General features: G+C 40.7%; 2 protein-coding genes across 3 annotated transcripts in view; both read left to right on the plus strand.

The window, feature by feature from the left end:
- Positions 1 to 14891, plus strand: part of LOC118105401 (sodium-coupled neutral amino acid transporter 3) — a 35896-nt gene extending 21005 nt beyond the window's left edge. For both annotated transcript variants that reach the window (XM_035153122.2, XM_035153123.2), the window contains 12 exons: positions 635 to 708; positions 896 to 988; positions 1180 to 1261; positions 5553 to 5635; positions 7307 to 7365; positions 7749 to 7895; positions 9199 to 9278; positions 9679 to 9779; positions 10172 to 10296; positions 10413 to 10557; positions 11182 to 11285; positions 11975 to 14891. In XM_035153122.2, the coding sequence (XP_035009013.1) occupies positions 635 to 708; positions 896 to 988; positions 1180 to 1261; positions 5553 to 5635; positions 7307 to 7365; positions 7749 to 7895; positions 9199 to 9278; positions 9679 to 9779; positions 10172 to 10296; positions 10413 to 10557; positions 11182 to 11285; positions 11975 to 12079 (1198 nt within the window). In that variant the 3' untranslated portion in view covers positions 12080 to 14891. The remainder of the gene's footprint in view (positions 1 to 634; positions 709 to 895; positions 989 to 1179; positions 1262 to 5552; positions 5636 to 7306; positions 7366 to 7748; positions 7896 to 9198; positions 9279 to 9678; positions 9780 to 10171; positions 10297 to 10412; positions 10558 to 11181; positions 11286 to 11974) is intronic.
- Positions 14892 to 16815: 1924 nt separating this feature from the next.
- The window catches only part of LOC118104649 (guanine nucleotide-binding protein G(i) subunit alpha-2), a 49903-nt gene continuing 45206 nt past the window's right edge, over positions 16816 to 21512 (plus strand). Inside the window, exons 1-2 of the mRNA XM_035151682.1 lie at positions 16816 to 17017; positions 17504 to 17668. Of these exons, the coding sequence (XP_035007573.1) occupies positions 17551 to 17668 (118 nt within the window). The 5' untranslated portion in view covers positions 16816 to 17017; positions 17504 to 17550. The remainder of the gene's footprint in view (positions 17018 to 17503; positions 17669 to 21512) is intronic.

The raw sequence follows: 21512 nt of genomic DNA on the forward strand, positions 1-21512 counted from the left end.
TACAGAAATCCCTGATCCACACTGACAGACATCATGTGTTGCCTCTTGGCCTCGTGTTTCTCAGCACATTCCATTCTGGAAGATTGGATGCTTTTGAAATATAAACCTAGTTTATACAAGCACACACTGCAGAGGGATTTTATTGAGAATAACGGTACAACAAGATTTTAGAGTGGATTGCTCATCTACATGTAAATAACATGTAAAAATACACACCCTCCTGAGATTGTCTTGCTGTAAACTGAGGGACAGGCTGTTGCTGTGACTGAGTTGGATTATTCCACCACTGACAAACACAGAAGAACCAGATTAATGTTTGCCGAGGATCTTACCCGTTGTGCCAATCTCAGCGCTGCATTGTGAATGTCTGTGTTGAAACCGTCCATCTGGAGTGTGTGTACTGACTGTGGCCGAGGGCAGAGGGGCTGATGGGGCAGCTGGAGTAACAGTCCAGTGTAAAGAGGATCCACAGGGATTCTCATCTCCCAACACAATCTATGTACATGGCCTCCAGAAAATGTATGTCGGTGCTGCAGCTGTGTAAATAGCCCACGGTGAAATGTACAGTAATGTAACATATAAAGATGTGATATGTTGTGATATATGTTGTTGATGTGCGTGTTGCTCGTTGCAGGGTCCTTCTGACAGTGGTGGCACTACTCTCATCATATTCCATCCATTTGCTGCTGAAGTGTTCTGGTATCGTAGGTACGTTTCTCATTTCCCAGTCTGCATCTCCTGATTAGCAAACCTTTAAAGTACACAAGGGATAAGATACATGTACACGATACAACAATTTGTCATAAAATATGAATTAGATCTGAAGTCTGTTTACAGTCCAAGCCCTGGTTCGTGTGGATACTACATTGTTTTTAATCTGGTGTGTGCGGCTCAGGTATTCGTGCGTATGAGCAGCTCGGCTACAGGGCCTTTGGGACCGCGGGGAAAATGGCGGCAGGTATCGCCATCACACTGCAGAACATTGGAGGTGAGTCACACACCATCTGTCCTCACCCATACACACACTTTTCTTTTATTTTCCCTGACGTTTCTGGGATAATACTCACAATATTCTGTGATTTTCTTTCCAGGGAATTACATGTGCTCTGTGTGTGTATGTATATTCATATGTTAGAAATAACACACTGGTATGTCTGTGTGTATATATCCTCTCCACAGCCATGTCCAGTTACCTGTACATAGTCAAGTACGAGTTTCCTCTGGTCATCCAGGCCTTTCTGAATGTGGATAAACCTGCAGGGTGAGTAGTCACTGATATTATGTACAAAAACATTTGACTTCAGATCTATAGGGAACACTCCATATAATTTGTATATACCATAGACTTTATATAAAGAGGGATGACGCATCTCCACCTTCTGACATTATCCAGAAATGAAGCTAACACTTTCCAGAGTTTGCGCAGCAGGGAGAAGGATGGAGTCTGTCATCCATGATGTTTTACCCCATTTTTACATCATCAATGAAATGAACACGACAACACACACCGGTGGCTGAAACCCGACCACCACTGAACAAGACACAGAAGTTGAAACGTCAAGACTGGGCCAAGAAATATCTGAAGACAGATTTTTCAAAGGTTTTATGGACTGATGAGATGAGAGTGACTCTTGACGGACCAGAGGGATGGGCCCATGGCTGGATCAGTAACGGGCACAGAGCTCCACTTCGACTCAGACGCCAGCAAGGTGGAGGTGGGGTACTGGTATGGGCTGGTATTATTAAAGATGAGCTAGTTGGACCTTTTCGGGTTGAAGATGGACTCAAAATCAATTCCCAAACCTACTGCCAGTTTTTAGAAGACACTTTCTTCAAGCAGTGGTACAGGAAAAAGTCTGCATCTTTCAAGAAGACCATGATTTTTATGCAGGACAATGCTCCATCGCATGCATCTGGGAGGCTGTGGTTGCTGCTGCACAAAAAGTTGATCGTCAACAGATCAAGAAACTGACAGAATCCATGAATGGAAGGCTTATTACTGTTATTGAAAAGAAGGGTGGCTATATTGGTCACTGATTTTTTTTTTTTAAATGTCAGAAATGTTTATTTGTAAATTTTGAGTTGTTTATTTATTATTCTCACTTTAACAGATGAAAGTAAACAAGTGAGATGGGAAAATTTTCGTTTTTCATTTAGTTGCATCATAATTCTGCACACTAATAGTTTCCCAATAATTGTGCACACATAGATATTCTCCTAAGAAAGCCAAAACCTCACTTTTACTTTCTTAAATATTCAGGTTTGAGGTCTATTAACATTTTGGATTGACCGAGAGCACTGTAGTTGTTCAATAATAAAATGAATCCTCAAAAATACAACTTGCCTAATAATTGTGCACACAGTGTAGTTTGACTTATAATTTGGCCCACGTCCCATCCATTAATATGGAGGAGGCGGGATTAATGACTTGTTCCGTGGCCCTCCATCAGGTGGCGATCAACATGCTTTGGCCTCACTTCTGGGGAGCTGTCTTGTCGCACATCTTTAAAAACAGTCAATGCTATATAAATATAAAGACCCAATTGCAAGAAAAACAATGCATTTTGCATTTTTTTTCTTTGTTAGTTCTGTCTTCTATAGCTATCAAGTGTGCTATTGTGTGCTATAATGCTAAACAAGTGTGCGTGTGGCAGTGTGGCCTGTGTTCAAACCTTTGTAATGTAACTGTATGAAATGCTGCAGAATCAGAAAAGAATGAAGCATCATGACATAAAACTCGAAATATTGATCACTACCGAAGTAAAAGGGTCAATATGCAGTAAATTCTGTAAAGACACTGTATTTGAAAAGATTTAATATTAATTTCCTCATCACGAGGAGAAAACAGGCGGTGTGATGTTCTTTCACTCCTTCAGGCTTCATGCAGTCATCCAGTCCTGTCAGCCTGTGCCAGTTATTGGCGAACCTGGCGCTGCAGCTCATGTGCCGAGCAGCTGGCGTGAGAACAGCTGTGATAGTGACCCCGGAGGAGGGGAGCAGCGCGGCCACCGGGAGAAATGTTCATATCAAAACACAGCGGCAGAAAACGTAAACCATGGGATATCACTGGCCGGTGCAGGTGGCCCCAGAGACAAACAACACTTGCGTCCTTGGATGAGATTTCAGAGTGTGATGTCACCCCCCTTTACACGTTCACCCTTACCCCAGTTAGAGACTCTCCTCCCATGCACAGTGTTGAGAAAGGTGGGTGAAGGTAAGAGGGGAGAAAATTGAGCATTTGCATGTTGTTGTCTGGTTACACAACCTTAAATATATATGTGCAGACTCTCATCTGCATTGCTGCAACAGAGGGAATGTCCCCTCTTGTTAAAATATAGGGTGATGATATTTTACTCAATAATGCAACAACTGAAAACTGAGGAAACAAGTGCATGCACCTGCAGTGGTCTCAACCTAAAGGAACAAAGACCACCACGACCAAACGAGTGCTCATAAACATATGGACTGAAAAGCCCCTCTAAATAGTCACTATGACAACATTTGTACATTGTTGTCTGTTGTCAGCTCTGTTGTCTCCGTGCAGCAGGGCTCGATGCTGTGGGCCACGGCCAACAATCACTGTTTATTTGAAATGACAGACTAGATTGTCCTGGTGGCATCTTATCCTGTCAGTGGGCCTGTGTTTATATTGTACAAGGAGTGGGAGAAATAACAGGGCCACCTCACAGTCCAATTCACCCAAATACAACAACTCTGCAACAAATAAATACTGCGTCGACTGGTTATGTTTGTTATAAATATTATGAGTTTCTAGATTTATTTAGGGTTAAGATTGGCAGAATGTCATTATGATATTTGTAATGTTAGTTTATAATATAATATAACTTAGAACCATTGGGTTTTTAATCACCTGAGAGTGAGACCTTTAGTGAGACAGTGGCTCCTCTTCCACAGAGTCCGGCATGTTGCACCACCATGTTTCTACAGTAGAAATCTCTATCTCTTTATTTCAAAATAAAACTGTTTATTTATACAACATTTTTAAAGGAAATTAGATGAAGAAATTGTTAAATTAAAACTCCAAAATCAAATTATACAATTACTTTTTGCTGAGGAAACACAGTGACTGGTTATGTTGTCAGTTTGAGGGACTCTGGACCATAATCAGAAGCTGATTTGCATTTTCTCCTGTTTTTTTCTTCAATCTGTTACTGGAGATTTAATGTGTATATGTGGTCTCCTCAGAGCACAAGAACGTTTGGTTCCATATACGAACCCAAAAAATATCAAGATAGCATCTCTATTGAAACTGATCTTCCTCTCCCCAAAGATCTGCACATTTTCTATGAAAATCAGTAAAAAATGAAAAAGATGATTTGTGTAAACAGTGTCAGAGGTTTATTTTAAGCTTATAGTAAACAGGGTTAAACCCAACCAATAACAAGCGAGGTGTTTGTTTGTGTGTGTTTGTTGTTCTTTTTGTTAGATTATTGGTGATTGTGTATCTGTGTGTTTGTTTACCTTTAGCCAAACGTCTGTATCAATGAGAGATTGCGCTCACGGTCCAGATGAGCCTCTTCTTGTCTGAGACGTGTGAAAGTGCAGTGTGCGCCGCAACAGATGTTGAATCTCCGCAGACTAGAAATGAATCACTCCTACTGTGTTGGTCTAAAAATAGCTCACAGATGTTTGTTTCCTGGATGTGTTTGTAGAGGTTATGACGTGTGGTCGCTGGTGTCTGTTTGTCATGGGTTCTGCCAAACGTCCAGTCAGAGCCAGTGTTTACCCTCAACAATAGTTTCCACTTCACTCTGTGTCAGATTCCATGTGACTGTGAGTTCACAATAAATTGAATTATCCCAACAGTTTATGTATAGTAGTGTATAAACAGTTAGGACATTTGTTATCATGTGTGAGAAGAAGAATGAAGAATAATATGTTAATGTTTTAGAGTTTAGTATATTAACATTTAATCACCATGTTAACAATCTCTGAAATATCACTGCTTGTATTAAACAAACCCATATGTGTGACTGCTCTTGTGTGACCTAGTTTTCAATTATTTCATTTTTAGAATCAGCCAAAAACAATAATCACTATTTGGTTATTTAGAGGTCAAAATCGTTTATCAACGTATTTTACAGATTTGAAAATATTCTGATAATTTACTGTACTCATATATAATGTTTTCATTTAAACATTATCTTATATTTTCTGTAGGTTTATCTCAAATCAATTATCTAGCTCTTATTTTGAAGCCTAAATTGCCATCATTATAATCTTGTTATAATGATGGCAGACTCTTAATCATCTTAATCCTGAAAATTTAAATTGTATTGATTTTTCTTCAAGTAAAAGTTTCTTGACAACCACAGAGTTCAATCTGTGTTCATACTGTATCTGTTTAGCTGTGAATAAAAATAACATAGTCATAGTTACGGAGAAATAAAATAACACACATCCACTACCTGAGCTTTTTCCTTTTCTCCTGTGTCGACTCAATCGATACTTGACTCAGTGCAAACGCTCTGAGCCCAGTAATTCACAATCAATACGTTTAATTGCCTCTTTGTGTTTCTGTCTCTCTGCAGTGAATGGTACATGAATGGAAACTACCTTGTCATCATTGTATCTATTGCTGTAATATTACCACTGGCTCTAATGAAACAGCTCGGTGAGTGTGTACTTTCATGTCCTTCTTACAGTAGGAATACTCATCTCATCTGAGATTCACTCTATTATGCAGTTTTTTGTATGATGAAGTTAAAGGGAGAATGTTGAACAGTGGCCACTGCAGCTGCAAATGACAGTTATGGGATAAATTAGCATTTAGCTCAAATGTTAAGCAATTGTGAAAGTATGACAAGTAAGTTATCAAATCTGTGAAGTCTGTAATACAGCAACATTTACTTTAACACTAGGCACCATAAACTAACGGCCACACCAGACCAAGTAAGGCTGTGACAGCAGAGACTCTGTGTGTGTTGGACTGAACAATTGTTTGCGTCATTGCTAAAGAATTCCACTTTTCATTTGAAATGAAGAATGTGTCGTTTCTCCTCTCATTTAAACAACGGGTTCTTTAAGGCTATCGTAACAAATACAACTAGCCTGTACTCGGTGGCCTTCTTGTCAACTCCTAAATTTGTACTGTTGCCATATCTTGTATTAAGATATATTCAGTTGGAGACTACACAGGTTTCAGACCCACACGTAGAAGTTTTTTTTACTATTCAAGGGCCATTTTTCCCTTTTCTGAGTTGAGTTCTCCCTTTGTAACTCCACAAGGAGGTTATGTTTTCATCAACATTTGTTTGTTTGATAATAAGCAGAATTAGGCAAAATTACTGGAGTTATTACTACGAAACTTGGTGGAAAGATGTTGTATGGCCCCAGGAAGAACCAATTAACGTTTGGTGCTGAACAATTATTCACTTTCTTTGATATTGTGAGATGTGTATTTTTCAACACTTTTGTTGATTTCTCAGATAATAATTCATGGATCTTGAAAAAAAATCTTTAGGGGGTGATATTTATGAGTGTGTGCAATTTGGTGCAGGTTCAAAGTGAAAATCTGGATCTAGTGAATTTAATTGTGGTTTCATAAGGGGACTGTCCCTGGCGGAGGTATACGCTCTGTGTGCTATTCTAGTTTATATTATATACAATTTTTTCCCTGACAGAGTATTTTTCAAAGCTAAGTGATGCTGCTGTGTTTTTCCCGTCCTCTCTTCGTCTTTCATGAGCATTTCCCCTGCTGTCCTCTGGAAATGCCCCATGTTGCATTGCTTACGCCTCTGCTTGACCAAAAGCTGCCATGCCTGATAATTCTCAACACACATAGATTGACTAAGGTTCCCTCATTCTTTAAAGCAACATCCCTCTGTTGACACAAACACACACCCAGTACGTTTGAGGCGGTTGGAGTGTGTCACGCAGTCTCTCTGCATCACAGCTCTTCCGTGAAAAGAGGCAAAAGGCAGGAAAAGCCAAAAGTCTGGAAGTCAGAAACTGAAGCATATTGGCCGACCTCTTGTTAGAAGTCCATCTCCTGCCGAGACATGGAGGACAAACAGAGCCAGGCAGTGCAGCGACGTCACTAATAAGCTCTGCCTCCGTGCACATTAAATCAATTTGTGCACCCCAAGGCATTAAGAAGAACAGGCGGTAGAAAAACACAGGTCAACAAACAGGACAAATTCTGCTTTACCTCACTAGTGATTAGTTATTAGGGTTAAGTATTAAACAAAGCTTAAACTAGCATTTTCCGTGCGCTCTTTTTGTGTAACATATGTCAGATTAAGCGTGACTTTGCAGACACATACTAATCATCCTTCTTCCTCAGGATACCTGGGATACACGAGCGGCTTCTCCCTGAGCTGCATGGTTTTCTTCCTCATTTCGGTGAGTTCCTCTGATTATACATGCGAGCTCGATATCGTGCGTCATGCTTCTTGTTGCTCGCCTTTTGGCAGAGACATCAAGGCTGCATATTTCAGATGCACTGGGATCAGCTTGTAACGATTCTTCTTTTCACCTTCCCACCACCTCTGTAATATTCCCCACTGTCGCTACTCATTGCCACGATGTAGTGTTTGCATGCTGCAGTTCCAGGCTGTGTTGGTTCTCTGTCTTTGTCTGACCTAGTTTTTGGTGTGCGAGCTGTAATCCACGCACGTCTCTCTCTCTCTCTCTCCCTCAGGGCCATGTTTTCCCCCTGCCTGTATACTAAATGTGATCCATAGCCTTTGTTCCTGGTTAATGCCGCTCTCTTCTTCCCTGCGCAGGTCATCTACAAGAAGTTCAACATCCCTTGTCCGTTTGTGGACTTTGCATTCAACGGAACCGCCAGCATCCTGAACATCACTGCTATGGACCCTGGCGGGGAGGAAAACCCCGCTTGCATTCCCAAAATGGCCAACCTCAACTCGCAAGTAGGTTTCACGCATGTCACTCAGTCTGAAAGTCCACCTCCACTGCAACGGCCGCTGACAAGCACCCACTGACATCTTCAGCATGTTGCTAGTGACGGATCATAATCCAAGCATGGAAGTCACACTTGGTTTGAAGCACTTGGTTGCACCCAGGAGGAGATGAGGCCCTTTTTTTGTTATATCAAGCTGTTAATTATGAGACAAAAGTCTGTGGTTAAGTCAAGGCTCAGAGATGGAGAGCAACCGCTCCCAGCTCCCGTCAGCTGAGGAGTCAAAATTGCTTTGGCATTCTCCCGCTCGTCAAGTCTGCCCTTTGTCGGACAAAGAGAAAAAGTAATGAGTGAAATGGGAAAGACCTAACATTTCTCTGAGTGTGTTTACCTTTTACACACAGTACATACCTTCACAGCAGGAGCAGATTCTTGAAGGACTCTCAGGTTACATCCACACTTTAATGTTTTTAATTGAACATGCATCAACTCTGCTATGGATAGGCCAGGCGTCCACATTACTGTGGAGCTTTAGATCTGCTAAAACGTAGAAGTTTGGAAACGATGACTATAACACTCACAACCGCTTACTGATTAACCTCGGCTACCAGTGTACGGTCTACATGTATAATCAGTTACTCAATAGTATTATAATAATAATTTAATTAAGCATTGCTGACCCTGTTGTCTTTGCTTACAGCTGTTGCAGTCAAATTCTGCATTTAACAATAATACAACATGTGTAGGAGACAAGCTGTTATCGGAGCGATCTGTGACAAAGCCTGTGTCTGTTGGGACAAACTAGCCTGTTAACACCAGCACGTGCATACTCAGTGTATGTGACTGGTCATGTGATTTGGTCTTTCAGGTGTTTTAGTATGAACAGGGATTAAAACTGATACAGAGCCAAAAACGCTCGTGTGAGATTGTTTTAGTTTGAAAAAGCCGTAGAATGGATGCAGTCTTAATCACCTAAATTTGTCTGATTTTGACATTACATTGCCTGACATTATCAAAACCAATTTAAATACTGACCAGTAATTCTGGATTATTATAAAAAATCCAACATCTAAAGATCTATGAGTTTTACTAACCCAGACTAGACCGATTCCTGCTGCTTAGCAGCTCACATTTAGGCATTCTTAAATAGGCTGAAGCTGGTCTGTAGCCAGGCCCGAGTTAATCACAGGGAAACAATTAGCTCTCTGTGATGTGTTCGAGGGAGTAATGGGCAGTAAAGCACAAGGTTGGTGGTAAAACGTCTGGGATGGCACTGCTGGTATCTATGGTGATTTGTTGGGATTCATTTTCAGACGGCCTACACCATCCCTATCCTGGCGTTCGCCTTTGTGTGCCACCCTGAGGTCCTGCCCATCTACACAGAGCTGCGCAAGTATGTTCTTACGATGGAAAACTCCTGCTAAGTTCTGGACAAAAAAAAAAAGATTCAGCTGCATAACAAAGAGGAAAAGCTACAGTCTGCTTTGTGCTTGGCTGATCATAACCCAGTCACATGCACTGCTTTCACTTTGTCTTGAAATGAGTTGGCACTGCTTGTGTTATGTAGCATGTTGTAGATTGAATTTATCATCCTGCTTTGAACCACTGTTGCTTGCTCTGATTAGTTTGAATGTATTTAATATTTTGGTAGCCTCACAGTTTCAGATTGTATTTGACAGTAACTGGGCTACATGCTTCATGTTTGTCATTTGATGGTGGATGTCCTGATGCGGTATGTGTTTGCTTGTGTGTGTGCGTGTGTGACATCACATGGCAATATCTTCTGATTTCAGTGCCACCAAGAAAAAGATGCAGCATGTGGCCAACATCTCCATTGCAGTCATGTACAGCATGTACTTCCTGGCTGCTCTATTTGGATACCTAACTTTCTATGGTGAGGCCTGGTCCTCTGTCTGTCTGTCTATCTATCTATCCATCTATCCATCTATCCATCTATCTTATAAATAAAAAATATTCTATTATATTATAACAGGAGGTGCTGAAAACCATGATGCAATCCCGCCCTCTTGTGGTCATACGATAGAATAATCATTGCACTGTTCCTGTTAACAACAACTAAAAGTCATCAAGATTTACAAATGGTTTGTTAGATAAAGTAGCATGATTATGTTTGTTTTTTTCCTACTGATTATGTAATGTATTGAAATTAATACTATGAATTCTATTCATGTATTCATATTTTTAATACAGTTGATGTTTAGTTGTTTGCTTTGGGAGGAGTTCATCACCTTTAGATCTATTTTCCTCTCTTTGCATGTTTTCCAGGTGAAGTGGAGTCTGAGCTGCTTCACACCTACAGCCGCATCGACCCGTATGACACTCTGATTCTGTGTGTGCGCGTGGCCGTGCTCACTGCTGTCACACTCACTGTGCCCATCGTGCTCTTCCCTGTGCGTAACGTTTTAGCACCTGCATTTCACACCTAGATACCTTCGTTACTTTCATCGTGCAGTGACTCGACATAGTGAAATGACTGAAAATGGCCTTTTCATCTGATAATGAACAGGTCCGGAGAGCTATTCAGCAGATGATGTTTCCCAACAAGACCTTCAACTGGCCGCGCCACATCGTCATCGCCATCATTCTGCTCATGTTCATCAACCTGCTGGTCATCTTTGCCCCCAACATCCTGGGCATCTTTGGGATCATTGGTAGGTTTGAGCAACCCGGTAACAAAGGGGACAAGACACAGGCTTAGTTTGGCACCAGGACAAATGATCTCCGACAAGTCAAATCTGTTGATTGATTATGTGTGCTGCCGCCAAAGTTCATCATTCTTCAAAGTTTGCGATACGCAAGGACAAATAAGACCAGAGATCCCTGAATATGTAAACATGTTTATACTGGATGTTATGTACACTGTAATTACGTATACAGGAATGAACACTTTGGAAAGAAAAAGAATCATATGTGGCAGATGAGAACCACCATTACATTTGTAGTTTCACCATTAACTTAAGATAATAAAAAATTAAACAAAAAAACACTTTGATAAATTTTCACCGATTTCTGGACTTCGTGTGTGGTAATATTTGGTGTCTGTAGTATTTACAGATGGAATCCCACAGGCTCGTTCAAGTTTAAAACATTAAATTCCATAGCCTCATATCATCTTTTGTAATTTAGAATAAATACGAGCTCTTTCTTTTTCCCCTCCCTGTATTTTCCTACAGTGCTGTCAGACAGGCAGCAGCTGTGTAATGAAAAGTGAAGGGGCAGAGAATTTATGGAGAGTTGGTTTCATGAAGGATTCTGTGTTTTTGTCTGCTCTCCAGGTGCCACATCTGCCCCCTGTCTCATCTTCATCTTCCCTGCTGTCTTCTACATCCGTATTGTTCCCAAAGAAGAGGAGCCGCTGAGCTCGTGGCCCAAAATCCTGGTGAGAACATTATATTCAGTATGCAATTATTTTAGGTTAGGTTAGGTTAAGTTAAATTAGCTCAAGTTAAGTTGGGTTTGGGTTTTGTTATCTCAGGTTAGGGGTGTGTGTGTGTGTGTGTGTGTGTGTGTGTGTGTGTGTGTGTGTGTGTGTGTGTGTGTGTGTGTGTGTGTGTGTGTGTGTGTGTGTGTGTGTGTGTGTGTGTGTGTGTGTATCTATTGTTATTCGAGACAATTTTGGTTCAATACCATCATTGTGAGGACATTTTAACGCTGTGAGGACATTTTTGCTGGTCCTCACAAATTCAAAGGGCTGTTTGAGGGTTAGGACTTGGTTTTAGGGTTAGGTTTAGGTTAGTGTTAGGCATTTAGTTGTGATGGTTAGGGTTTGGGTTCGGGACTAGAGGATGAATTATGTCAATGAATGTCCTCACAACTATAGAGAGACGTTCATGTGTGAGTGTATGTGTGTGAACTGAAATCTTTTTATTGGTTGATAACTTCACAGTAATTCTCAAATACTGATGCCAGTATAAACCTAAAAAGAATCCAGTAATGTCTGGTAGCCAGAGGTAGAATAACACTGAAAATATGCCTGGTCACAGTCACTAATATGATTTACTAGTGAAGTTACAATGTTCTTTCTGTCTCCTGTTCCCTGACACTCTCATTACTCCCTCTCTCTTCCAGGCTTTCATTTTCGCTGGGATCGGCTTCCTGTTTATGATAATGAGCCTCAGCTTTATCATCATTGATTGGACATCGGGCTCCAGTAAAGCCAGCAGTGGTCACTAGGCACCACATTCCCTCCTCCTTTTTTTCAGGTTTTATATTGTTGATTTAGACCTGTGTTGTAATGTTACCGTGTTTTCTCTGGATCATGTGTGATGTTAAAGATGCCCTCTGTGTTTTCCATTAGAGACGTTTAGAGTCGAGAGCTCGGGACGCATCTCTGTCCCTCTGCAAACGCTCTCGCTCTGATCACGTTGAGTCGTACTGTACATCCTGCCAAACAGTGCACCTCCAGGCCGGTCAACTTTTTCGGAAAGTTGAAGGTGAATTCACTGAGAGGCCGGGTGCGGAGCGATTGATGTTGACATATTGTGGAGGCTGTGCCTTGTGAGATGGATGTAAAAAAAAAAAAAGAAAACCCGCTAAGTAATAATGTAGAATGCTGCTGTCTGTATACACCTCCCCTTGCTGTCCGTGCATCATTGATTTGTAAACTGCTCCTCAGATCAGAAAACAATTGAATAATAGACAATTCTTATATGATTTGTATGTCTATTAATATTTTTATTCTAAGTTATTTGAATAACTGTATATTTGCCATTCTCTGCACCTGCAGAGGGAAGTGATACTAAAAGCTGATGCACAGATTAAAAGATGAATTAAAGGATTAGTTCAAAATGTCTGCTTATCAGCTTGACACCAGGCTTCCTTAGCTTAGAATAAAGATGGGAAAACGTTGCACTATTCCTTTATTTGTGTGCAGCCCTTATCTCCAGCTCCACTAACTTGTGCTGCTGTTGTTTATTTAAAGGCATTTAAGAGTCTCACCTCTTACAGAGCAGGGTGCAGAACCACTGGGAGCCTGTGGTGCGGCGCTGTGAGCACATTTATCATCACATTCCTACACAATATATATCTAGATGTATATTTTTTAATAATAACAGTCTCTACTTGATAGAAAACCTCGGACGATGCAGTATGGACTGATCAATGTCAGAGAGGCAGGTTTCAGGTGACAGATCTCCATATACAAAAAGGCCTGTGTGGTGCAGAGAGATTTTCCTTTTTCAGTATAACTGCACACATTGATAAATGGTACCGAAGACAGAAGGTGGATTATTAACTGATAAAGGAAATGACAGGAAGTAAGTTCCTCTTCGTCCTCAAGCGGGACGAGGAGGAACTGGCAGATCGGTTTGTGTTGTTTCTGAATATTCACTGGAGGTAATCAGAGATAACCGAATCATGAACAAAACAACAACAGGGTCACTTCATGCAGTGGTTAACAGCAGTGTGGGATCTGTAAATATTTCTGCGTCCAGCACAAGCTTGATCCCTCTTTAACAGAGATGACCGACATGGGATTTAGCGTCTCTTTAACAATCTTGAAATGTTGGTGGTTAGAAATAGCACTTTCCTTTGAAAAGCACAAAATTCTTGTAGCCGTTTAAACCGCAAATAATTCGTAAGAGATTTCGCTCACATTAGCTAGATGTGATTTCAATGCATATCCCTTTGTATGACTAAATCTGTCAATTAAATTAATCAATCTAATGTAGATTCAGAGGAAATTATCAATGTATCAATGATATAATATGGATGTCTTCTCGAACATTACTTGAACTGATGTTGTTACTTATAGCATTTCCCGTGAGCCCCCGCGATCATCAGCGCCATCCTCTGGTCTGTTTTGTAGATGCAACGACAAATTAGGTGGATGGACTGTTGGAGGTTTTTAAGTGTCCGTGTTGTTTTAAAAAATGAAAACATGGCTCCACTGTATTTGAACTATAGTACCTGTATGCATTTGTCTTGTAAACCTGGACCTATGACCTGATCAGAAGAATAATATAATTCATAGCATTGATATATTAACTGTTGTTTTAAACTTCACGTTTAATGTTTATTCGGCGTATCAGTTGAATCTGAATCAGTGATGAAATGCAAGATGCGAAACCTGTCAATGATTGTCTTCTCTTGTATTTTTTAATTAAACCTGTTATCATCGGCGGTATGGATTAGGTCTTTCCTCGCTGCTCGTTGGCAGACATTAACCTACTAACTCAGAGTTGTTAGTGAGCTGGTGTACTTGCCTACATTTCAATATATTCTCGCAGGTTAAAATCTTCTTCCGCCTGACTACAGTGAGTGCTGTATGGGTAACTGAGTGTCGTCCTGTCCGTTTATCACACAACAAACCTCTTCTAATCAATTTGTATTTGATTGTATCCAGGCCTTTGGTTGTCTATGTGTACCTGTATGCAGAGGGAAACATCTGAATCAGCCACTGGGGTGTAAGCAAGTGTTACTAAACCAATGTGTGTGTTATATCTATCCCCAACTTCCTGTTTTTGCCTATGATAAAGCCATTTGGTAAATTAAGTAAAATGCACAACTCTCACACACACACACACACACACTTCAAAACCTTACAACATGCAAAAAAAAAAAATGAACACAAGGCAAAGAAGTGAAGGGAAATGCTAGTGGCTGATACAAGATGATCTTTGAGGACCTGTGTTCAGATCTCAGTGATGTCAGTCTCCCTCTTTTTGTGTGATTTATTGAAACGTGTATGATTGAATAGTGACAATAAAGTATCGACACCGGCCAGCAATTATAAATAATGTATATAAATGTATACCCTTTATATTCTATATGCATATCTAGTTTGTATAATGTAAATAGTAATTAAAAGTTTTAGTCCAATTAAAATATAAATGTAATCATTTGATTCAAGTGCTTTTAAACCTTTTGGTCCTTCGATTCATGTCTATTTTCTTGTATCTCTATATATTTTAATATGTTTCTGGCAGTTATTGTACTGTAAACAATGTTGCAATAAAGATAAAGAGGTAACATAAGTTGCATCTGTTATCGTCTCTCAGATTTGATCATTGGGACATTATTTTATATTGCTCTAGACAGGAGAAATATACATTCGATCTTGTGGATGATAATGTAGAATCAAAACAGATTTAAATGGGCGACCATGACAGTAGCCAGCCCCAGTTCAACCTGACCTTAAGGCAGCGGTAAAAAGACACTGATAATACAATATGAAGTTCTATATTTCATGGACTGTAATCTTATAACGTTTCACAGATGCATATAACTCGATTCTAACTTACTGAATCATCTTATAGTCTCTCTTAAGCCTAAAAATCTGTTTTTTGTTTGACTGTAGTATAAACACAGTGTAATAAATCAAAAAAAGAGAAAAAAGAAAGAAAAGAAAATCATCAGATGTTAATTCTTCTCAGAAGTAATCCTTCTTAAATCCACAAGGTGGCACCATAGAGCTGTGGAGTGAATGCTCTAATTGACCATCAAGTAATGTGACAGTGACAGTGCTATATTCAGTATTTTCTTTTAGCTTTATTTTTCCACATTGTATTTGAGTCAGTTTAGACTCCATACACACATTTAATTATTATGCTCTATCTGGTATGGCTGTTATTAACATCAAATTATTTATATTAACCAATTTGGATGACCAGTTTAAAAAAAAAAAAATACACTGATTCTATAGATGTAGTTTGTAGTCTGCTGTCTTGGCAAATTAAAGTAACAGTCATGGAAAATATTTGTAAGATGCAGCCCTGTGCTGTCGGCCTATAGATAGTAAAACATCTGAGGGACCATTCAGCCTGGTGAGTAAAGGACACAGAAAACTGGTTTCCATGGTCAATGTGTCTCCTGGATGTTTGACCTCGAGTATGTTGTGAGTACGTTCAAAGTTTGACGCTAGAGGGAAAAATTCTTCTGATGGAAGAGCAAAGTTTGACTGAGCTCGCCTAAAATTGAAAGCTGTTTTTTTTTTTCTGCTTGTATCCTTTGTGACATCACAACTAGTTTGTACTCCAATCCTGGTTTTGCTTAGACACAGGCCCACTTTACATGGTGAGGTAGGAGACATCTTGTATCGCCCACTCACATTGCAAAACTGTTTTGGCCCAGATTTGTCCCACATCCCACATTCGGCCCACACATCGCGTGGAATGATGGCACTTGGGCGGTCTGCTTCAGTTTGCCAGATCTGGGCCACAAGTAAGCCAATACTTCATGTCCACCAATGGTGCAAAATGTGGCTAGAATTTGTTTAGTGCTATTCGGAACATATTCACCATTTTAAGTTCACATTTGTTTTAGCACTTCTGGCCACAAAATGGCCAGAAGTGCTGCATCATTACCTGAAGTGGCCCACACCCGTAGGCTGAGTGCAGTAATTCAACTTTTGAAATGAAAAATGATTGCATAGACTGACTTTCATGCAATTGGAGGGAAGGACTGAATTGGTTTAATGGACTACTGTAAAAACATGGCGGCCTCGGTAGAGAGGACCTGCTCCAGATGTAAAAATAAAGTATTTGAATATAAAGGGCCCATTCAAGGGTAAAGAAAACAACAATTCATACACTGTAGTGAAAACATCACTAGGATTATTTTTAATGAGATATCGGCCAATAGATCCCTTTCACCTAAATCTTACACACTGAACCTTTAAGTAAAACAAATGAATGCAGAGCAGTTAGCTCTACTTGTAATGGTGTTTTTTCTGTCATTTGAGAATACGGAGTATGAAACAGTAATGTGAGCTATTATAGTTTCTGAATATCAAAAACACTTTGAATGTTGCTTGCTCGCACTCAGGGGACTTAAACGAATTCCATTTCTTAACGCAGAATCCCACAGTAGCTCTCGAAGGAAACGCTGCCTCCCACCCCGCACCCCCCGCACCCCCTTTGACTACATTTCCCATGAAGCAGTGGGAGTGGGCGTTTCCTAGCCCCGAAGGTTGGCCCCTGCTGCTGTTGCGTTAGGAGGTGACGGAGCTGTCTCGCTGTTTGTCGGACGGAGGGGAACTTCGCGGCCACTACGGGTGTGGCTTCAAACGTGATAAATCTCAACGCGGGGTGAAGAATGCCTAGCGGCGACAGGAACTGAGGCTAGACAAGAAAGAAACTGATTTTTGAAAAAGCAAAGATAAAGAGGCAGAGAGTGAGTGTGTGCTGGGCAGCCTGACTGACACGGAGGAATCCGTGTGCTCGCCTTTCAACAGCTGGAATACTTTTTCCCCCCCTTTCCTTTCCTTTCTCGGCCGAACTTCGTGGCCCGTTCTCGTGCGCGTGTGTAACCTGCTGCCCGTGTTCTGCAGGAGGAGTTAGACCCGACTCGACCGAATCAGAAGTTTCCATTCCGGCCGTTGGACAACTTCTCCACGCTCTCCAGAGAGCACCGATGCTGACCGAGTGACCGAAACCACCGCCGTCACTTCGGGAATTTCCGTGAAAGCCCCCCCCAAAAAAAGTTCGCATCGGGAACTCGGTCGTCTCCGTGGATGAGAGGACTCCGTCGCCACTCTTGAAGAAGAAGAAGGGAAAGAAAAGGAAGTCGCCCCCAAACTTCAAACTTCAACCCTTGTTTTTTTAATTAAAAATAAGGGTGTTCGGACTGTGCCGTTATATATATATATTTTTTCTCCAGTGATAGTTGCCCACTAAACAGCAGACCTGAAGCGCGCACTGGGAACCATGGGGTGTACAGTCAGTCAGGAAGATAAAGCCGCGGCCGAGAGGTCTAAAATGATTGATAAAAACCTGAGAGAAGATGGAGAGAAGGCGGCGAGAGAAGTGAAACTGCTGCTGCTTGGTGAGTTTTATCTGTCACAACTCTTGACACATGACGCAACAGCATGACATGCTTGAAACAAACATGACACGGGAGCATCAAAGGCAAAAGGTCATAGGGGAGGTACATTTTTGAGCCGTGTCTCTGGGGCCTACCCAAAATTGGCCTTGTGTGCACCCTCACCTCTCTGAATTGTTTGGGGGCGGGCCGTTTCCTTCACACTCCCTTGACATGTACATGACACAGGAAGATCAAAGGCAAAAAGTTCCTGAGCGAGTACATTTTTTTTTTGTTGAGGTTTGTCTTTAGCCCTCAAAAACACCGCCTTCGGTCCACCCTCACCTCTGAGTGGTTTGAGGCTGTTTCTTCACTCGCCTCCTGAGGGGACAAACGTGGCAGCAGTAAAGCCACCAGCAGTACATGTGTTTGTGTGCAGCAGTGGCAGTCATGTGCACTTTACCTTCCACTATACCCCACATGTTCTAATAAAAAAAAAGTAGCATGTCATAATTAATACTTTGACATTAACATATGGGCTTTACTGAAGATGTTTTGGAAAGTTTGTAGATGAAACCGAATCATAGAGCACATGTCTCCATCCAGCAACATGTTTATGTGGAGTGCGTGATGTCTTTTTTGCCAAGACAGTCCAAATTGCCAGTCTTAAGTTTGCAGTGGTTTCCTCCCAGTATGACAGGATAGACTGGGTTACACATGGCATAGTCTGGTTGATAATGATTGGGGCTGCTGTTTGGATAGAGGGTGAACAGCCCTGACTGTTCCCAGGTTACACACACACACACAAACACACACACCCACACCTGTTTGGTGGTTGGAGAAAATAACACTTTCACAGGCTTAAAAATTCCTTCCTGGCTCTTCGAATCTGCTACATACAGGACACATTATTGTTGAGTTAAGTTTCTTAACTTTCTACTCAACGTCTTAGATATTGAAGCCATGCTGACATATCACCTTTGCTTCCAACATTCATTTTTCTACTGACATGCATTTCAGGGCTGTGTAAAGGGAGGAAGCAGCAACTCTTACACCATTTTGAGACATGACGCCTTTGTATAGCATGTAGGAGCCAGGACATGACTATGAGTATCCCTGCTGAAAACAGTGTTTTGTTTTTTCAGTACTTGTATTCTCAGTTTTGCATCCATGTTAGAAATGTCATCAACTACCCACTTGCTCACTGTGAATTTTCTGAAAAATATTCTGCTGATGCACTCACTCTGACATTTTCCACACATTTTCCTACGGGACTGGCAGGAAAAGTGCTGGAAAATGTCTGTACCAACCGACTCGGACATTTGTTTTCCCACAGCCTGTCCAGAGAATTTCAGGAAAATGTGCCGACTTCAGTGCACGTCTGAAAGCATCTTAAGTAGCAGAGCTACAGGACACATTGCTGTTGAGTTAAGTTTATGTTAACTCTTTCCTCAAAGTCTTGATATTGAAGCCACACTGACAACTCATCTGTTGGGTTTACTTCCCCCATTCTTACCCATTTTTATATTCAGCTACCATTTTCAACTGACATACCGTTCATGGCTGTACAAAGACAGGAAGCAGCTCTTCTTAGTAGCTGCAAACCCAGTAATTCGTATGAATTAAAAGTTGAGATCAGTTAACACCTGCACCAGTGATATATATTTTGTCTCATGCTCATTGATTTACTCTCCAGAAGCTTTTGCCTCAAGGGAATCAATGCAATTTTCTAAACTAACACTGAGTCACTTTGTTATCATAGACAGTGATTTTTATTGAGGACAGCTTGCTGAACATATGCTTAGGTTTAAAATGATATTGATCTTGTTGAGAAGATGAATCCAAGGGAACTAAGAAGATGTTCGCAGATGGTGCTCTCTGAATCATTAAAATTATGGTCTATCAAAATATGATGTGTCAGATTGTTAATTTACACCTAGGCAGTAAATTGTTAGGGGCATAATCTCAGAGGAACTTGCATGAGGCCTTTTTAATAGACAATTTATAAGTGAAATATTTAAAAATATGATAAATTTCCTTTATAGTGTGTTTGAATCTGAAATAATTAATGTATTTTAATGTATATAGTATCTAGTAACAGTGTAATGGGCTGATTTGTCATCTTCATTTCTGACAGAAAACAGAAAATTCAGCTTAAATTGACGAGATACACAAACTGTTCTTTTTCTCTCTCCTGGCTCTTTAAAGAGACGGCTGGTTGTTAACTTCTGCCTCTGTTAGAAGACTAATAACATACTCCGCTCTGTACAGCAGGTTTCATATCAGTAATTACACCATGGTTCAGCGTGTGAGGTTTGAGGGGAATTATAGGAGAGGTCTGAATCTGTGCTGTGGGTTCGTGAATTTGTGCGTAAAGACTCACGTCATGCAAGCGAGAGGTTTCCCTTTGCTCGTGCCATTTGGAAAAACATGTCACAGGCTGTGAAGCCTGGATCCAGATATACATCTGGAATGCCTTGTGGAGGATTTCTGGTCTCGTAAAAAGTTAAATTTAAATTCCAGCTAACTAAATGGTAAATGCAGTTGTGCATTCATAATACCCTCAATATTTAAAACTCATGTCATTTTGACACTGATTTTGTACACTCTTGTTTTTTTTCTTACAATCATGCTAGTAGACTTTAGTTACTGACAATAATTTGGTTTTATTAAATTGTGATTTCTTGGAAAATATAATCTTTTGAATAAAAATGCAGCAGTGTAGTCTGTTCACTAGCTGCATTTGTGACTGAGGTGTCCCTCCAGAGGTGCTACATCACACCTCCAGGTCTGCTTTTCAGCACTCTCATCTTCCTCTGTAGTATGTGTTGGAACAGCTGGGAAAAAAATCTCACTGCTTCCTTCATGACACACCGGTGAAGCAGTCAGTCCAATGTAGCATGGCCTTTAAATGTAGGTCCCTGTGTCCTTACTAAAGAAAACTCTAGAGACCCAGAGACAATTTGTGGGGTTTAGGTGGAAGGACGAGCCTTGTTCCTACTTCCAGGCAGAGACAGAAATGATGGATCCCTTTTAGAATCAACTCTGAATCACTGCCTTCCTGCAACAAGCTGAGGATTTCTAACCACACAAAGCTTAATCAAAATGCTGGTTTTTCATCTATTACCTGGTTTGAACAAATTCAATCAGGAATCTCCCAGGTAGCAGTCTTTGTCTAATCAAGCCTCACAAAAAAGAGAGGCTGTATCACGTTTTTTTGTCTTGTTAGTTCTCCCTGGAGAAATCCATTAGTTAATGCAGCAGAGAGGACTTCATACTGCTGAGGCTTAAACATTCATTAACAGGAAGCACTCTTTCACAGGCTTCACTGCCGATTCTTTGACTGACATTTAATCTCTTTCCTGTCACCAGGCAAAATTTTGCAGCTCTCTTTATGATTGTTGATTTTATTTAGCTTAGTAACCTTTTTTCCAGCTTAGCACGTTTTAAAACACATCACTTTAACTGTGTTTTCCCCTGGCATCAATACTACTTTAGGTCTACTAGACTAGGTTTACACGCTGTAATGTTCAAAATATGCATTATTAATCTAATACTCTACATTGGTGCCAAGCATATTTTTACAATCACTTTTATTGCTTTAGTTTTTAGCTTTCGGCCCGCCTCCAATTCTGCTGTGATTGGGCAACTGGCCCATTCTTTGGTGGTTGGTCATCCTCTTAGAGTTTGTCATAAATGTCACGTGCCTTACCCAAAGGCTACTGGGCAGCTGTGGATGTCGCTGTAGCCAAGGTAACAATGGAGTTTGTTTTGCTCTACTAGCTCGTAGAAGTCGATTTGTTTTTTTGAGGGGGGCATCAGCGATGATGTCCATCCATCCAGTGCTACTGTGCTCTGCTTAAGCTCT

Source organism: Hippoglossus stenolepis, chromosome 3 (genome assembly GCF_022539355.2).
Source record: "Hippoglossus stenolepis isolate QCI-W04-F060 chromosome 3, HSTE1.2, whole genome shotgun sequence".
NCBI lineage: Eukaryota > Metazoa > Chordata > Actinopteri > Pleuronectiformes > Pleuronectidae > Hippoglossus > Hippoglossus stenolepis.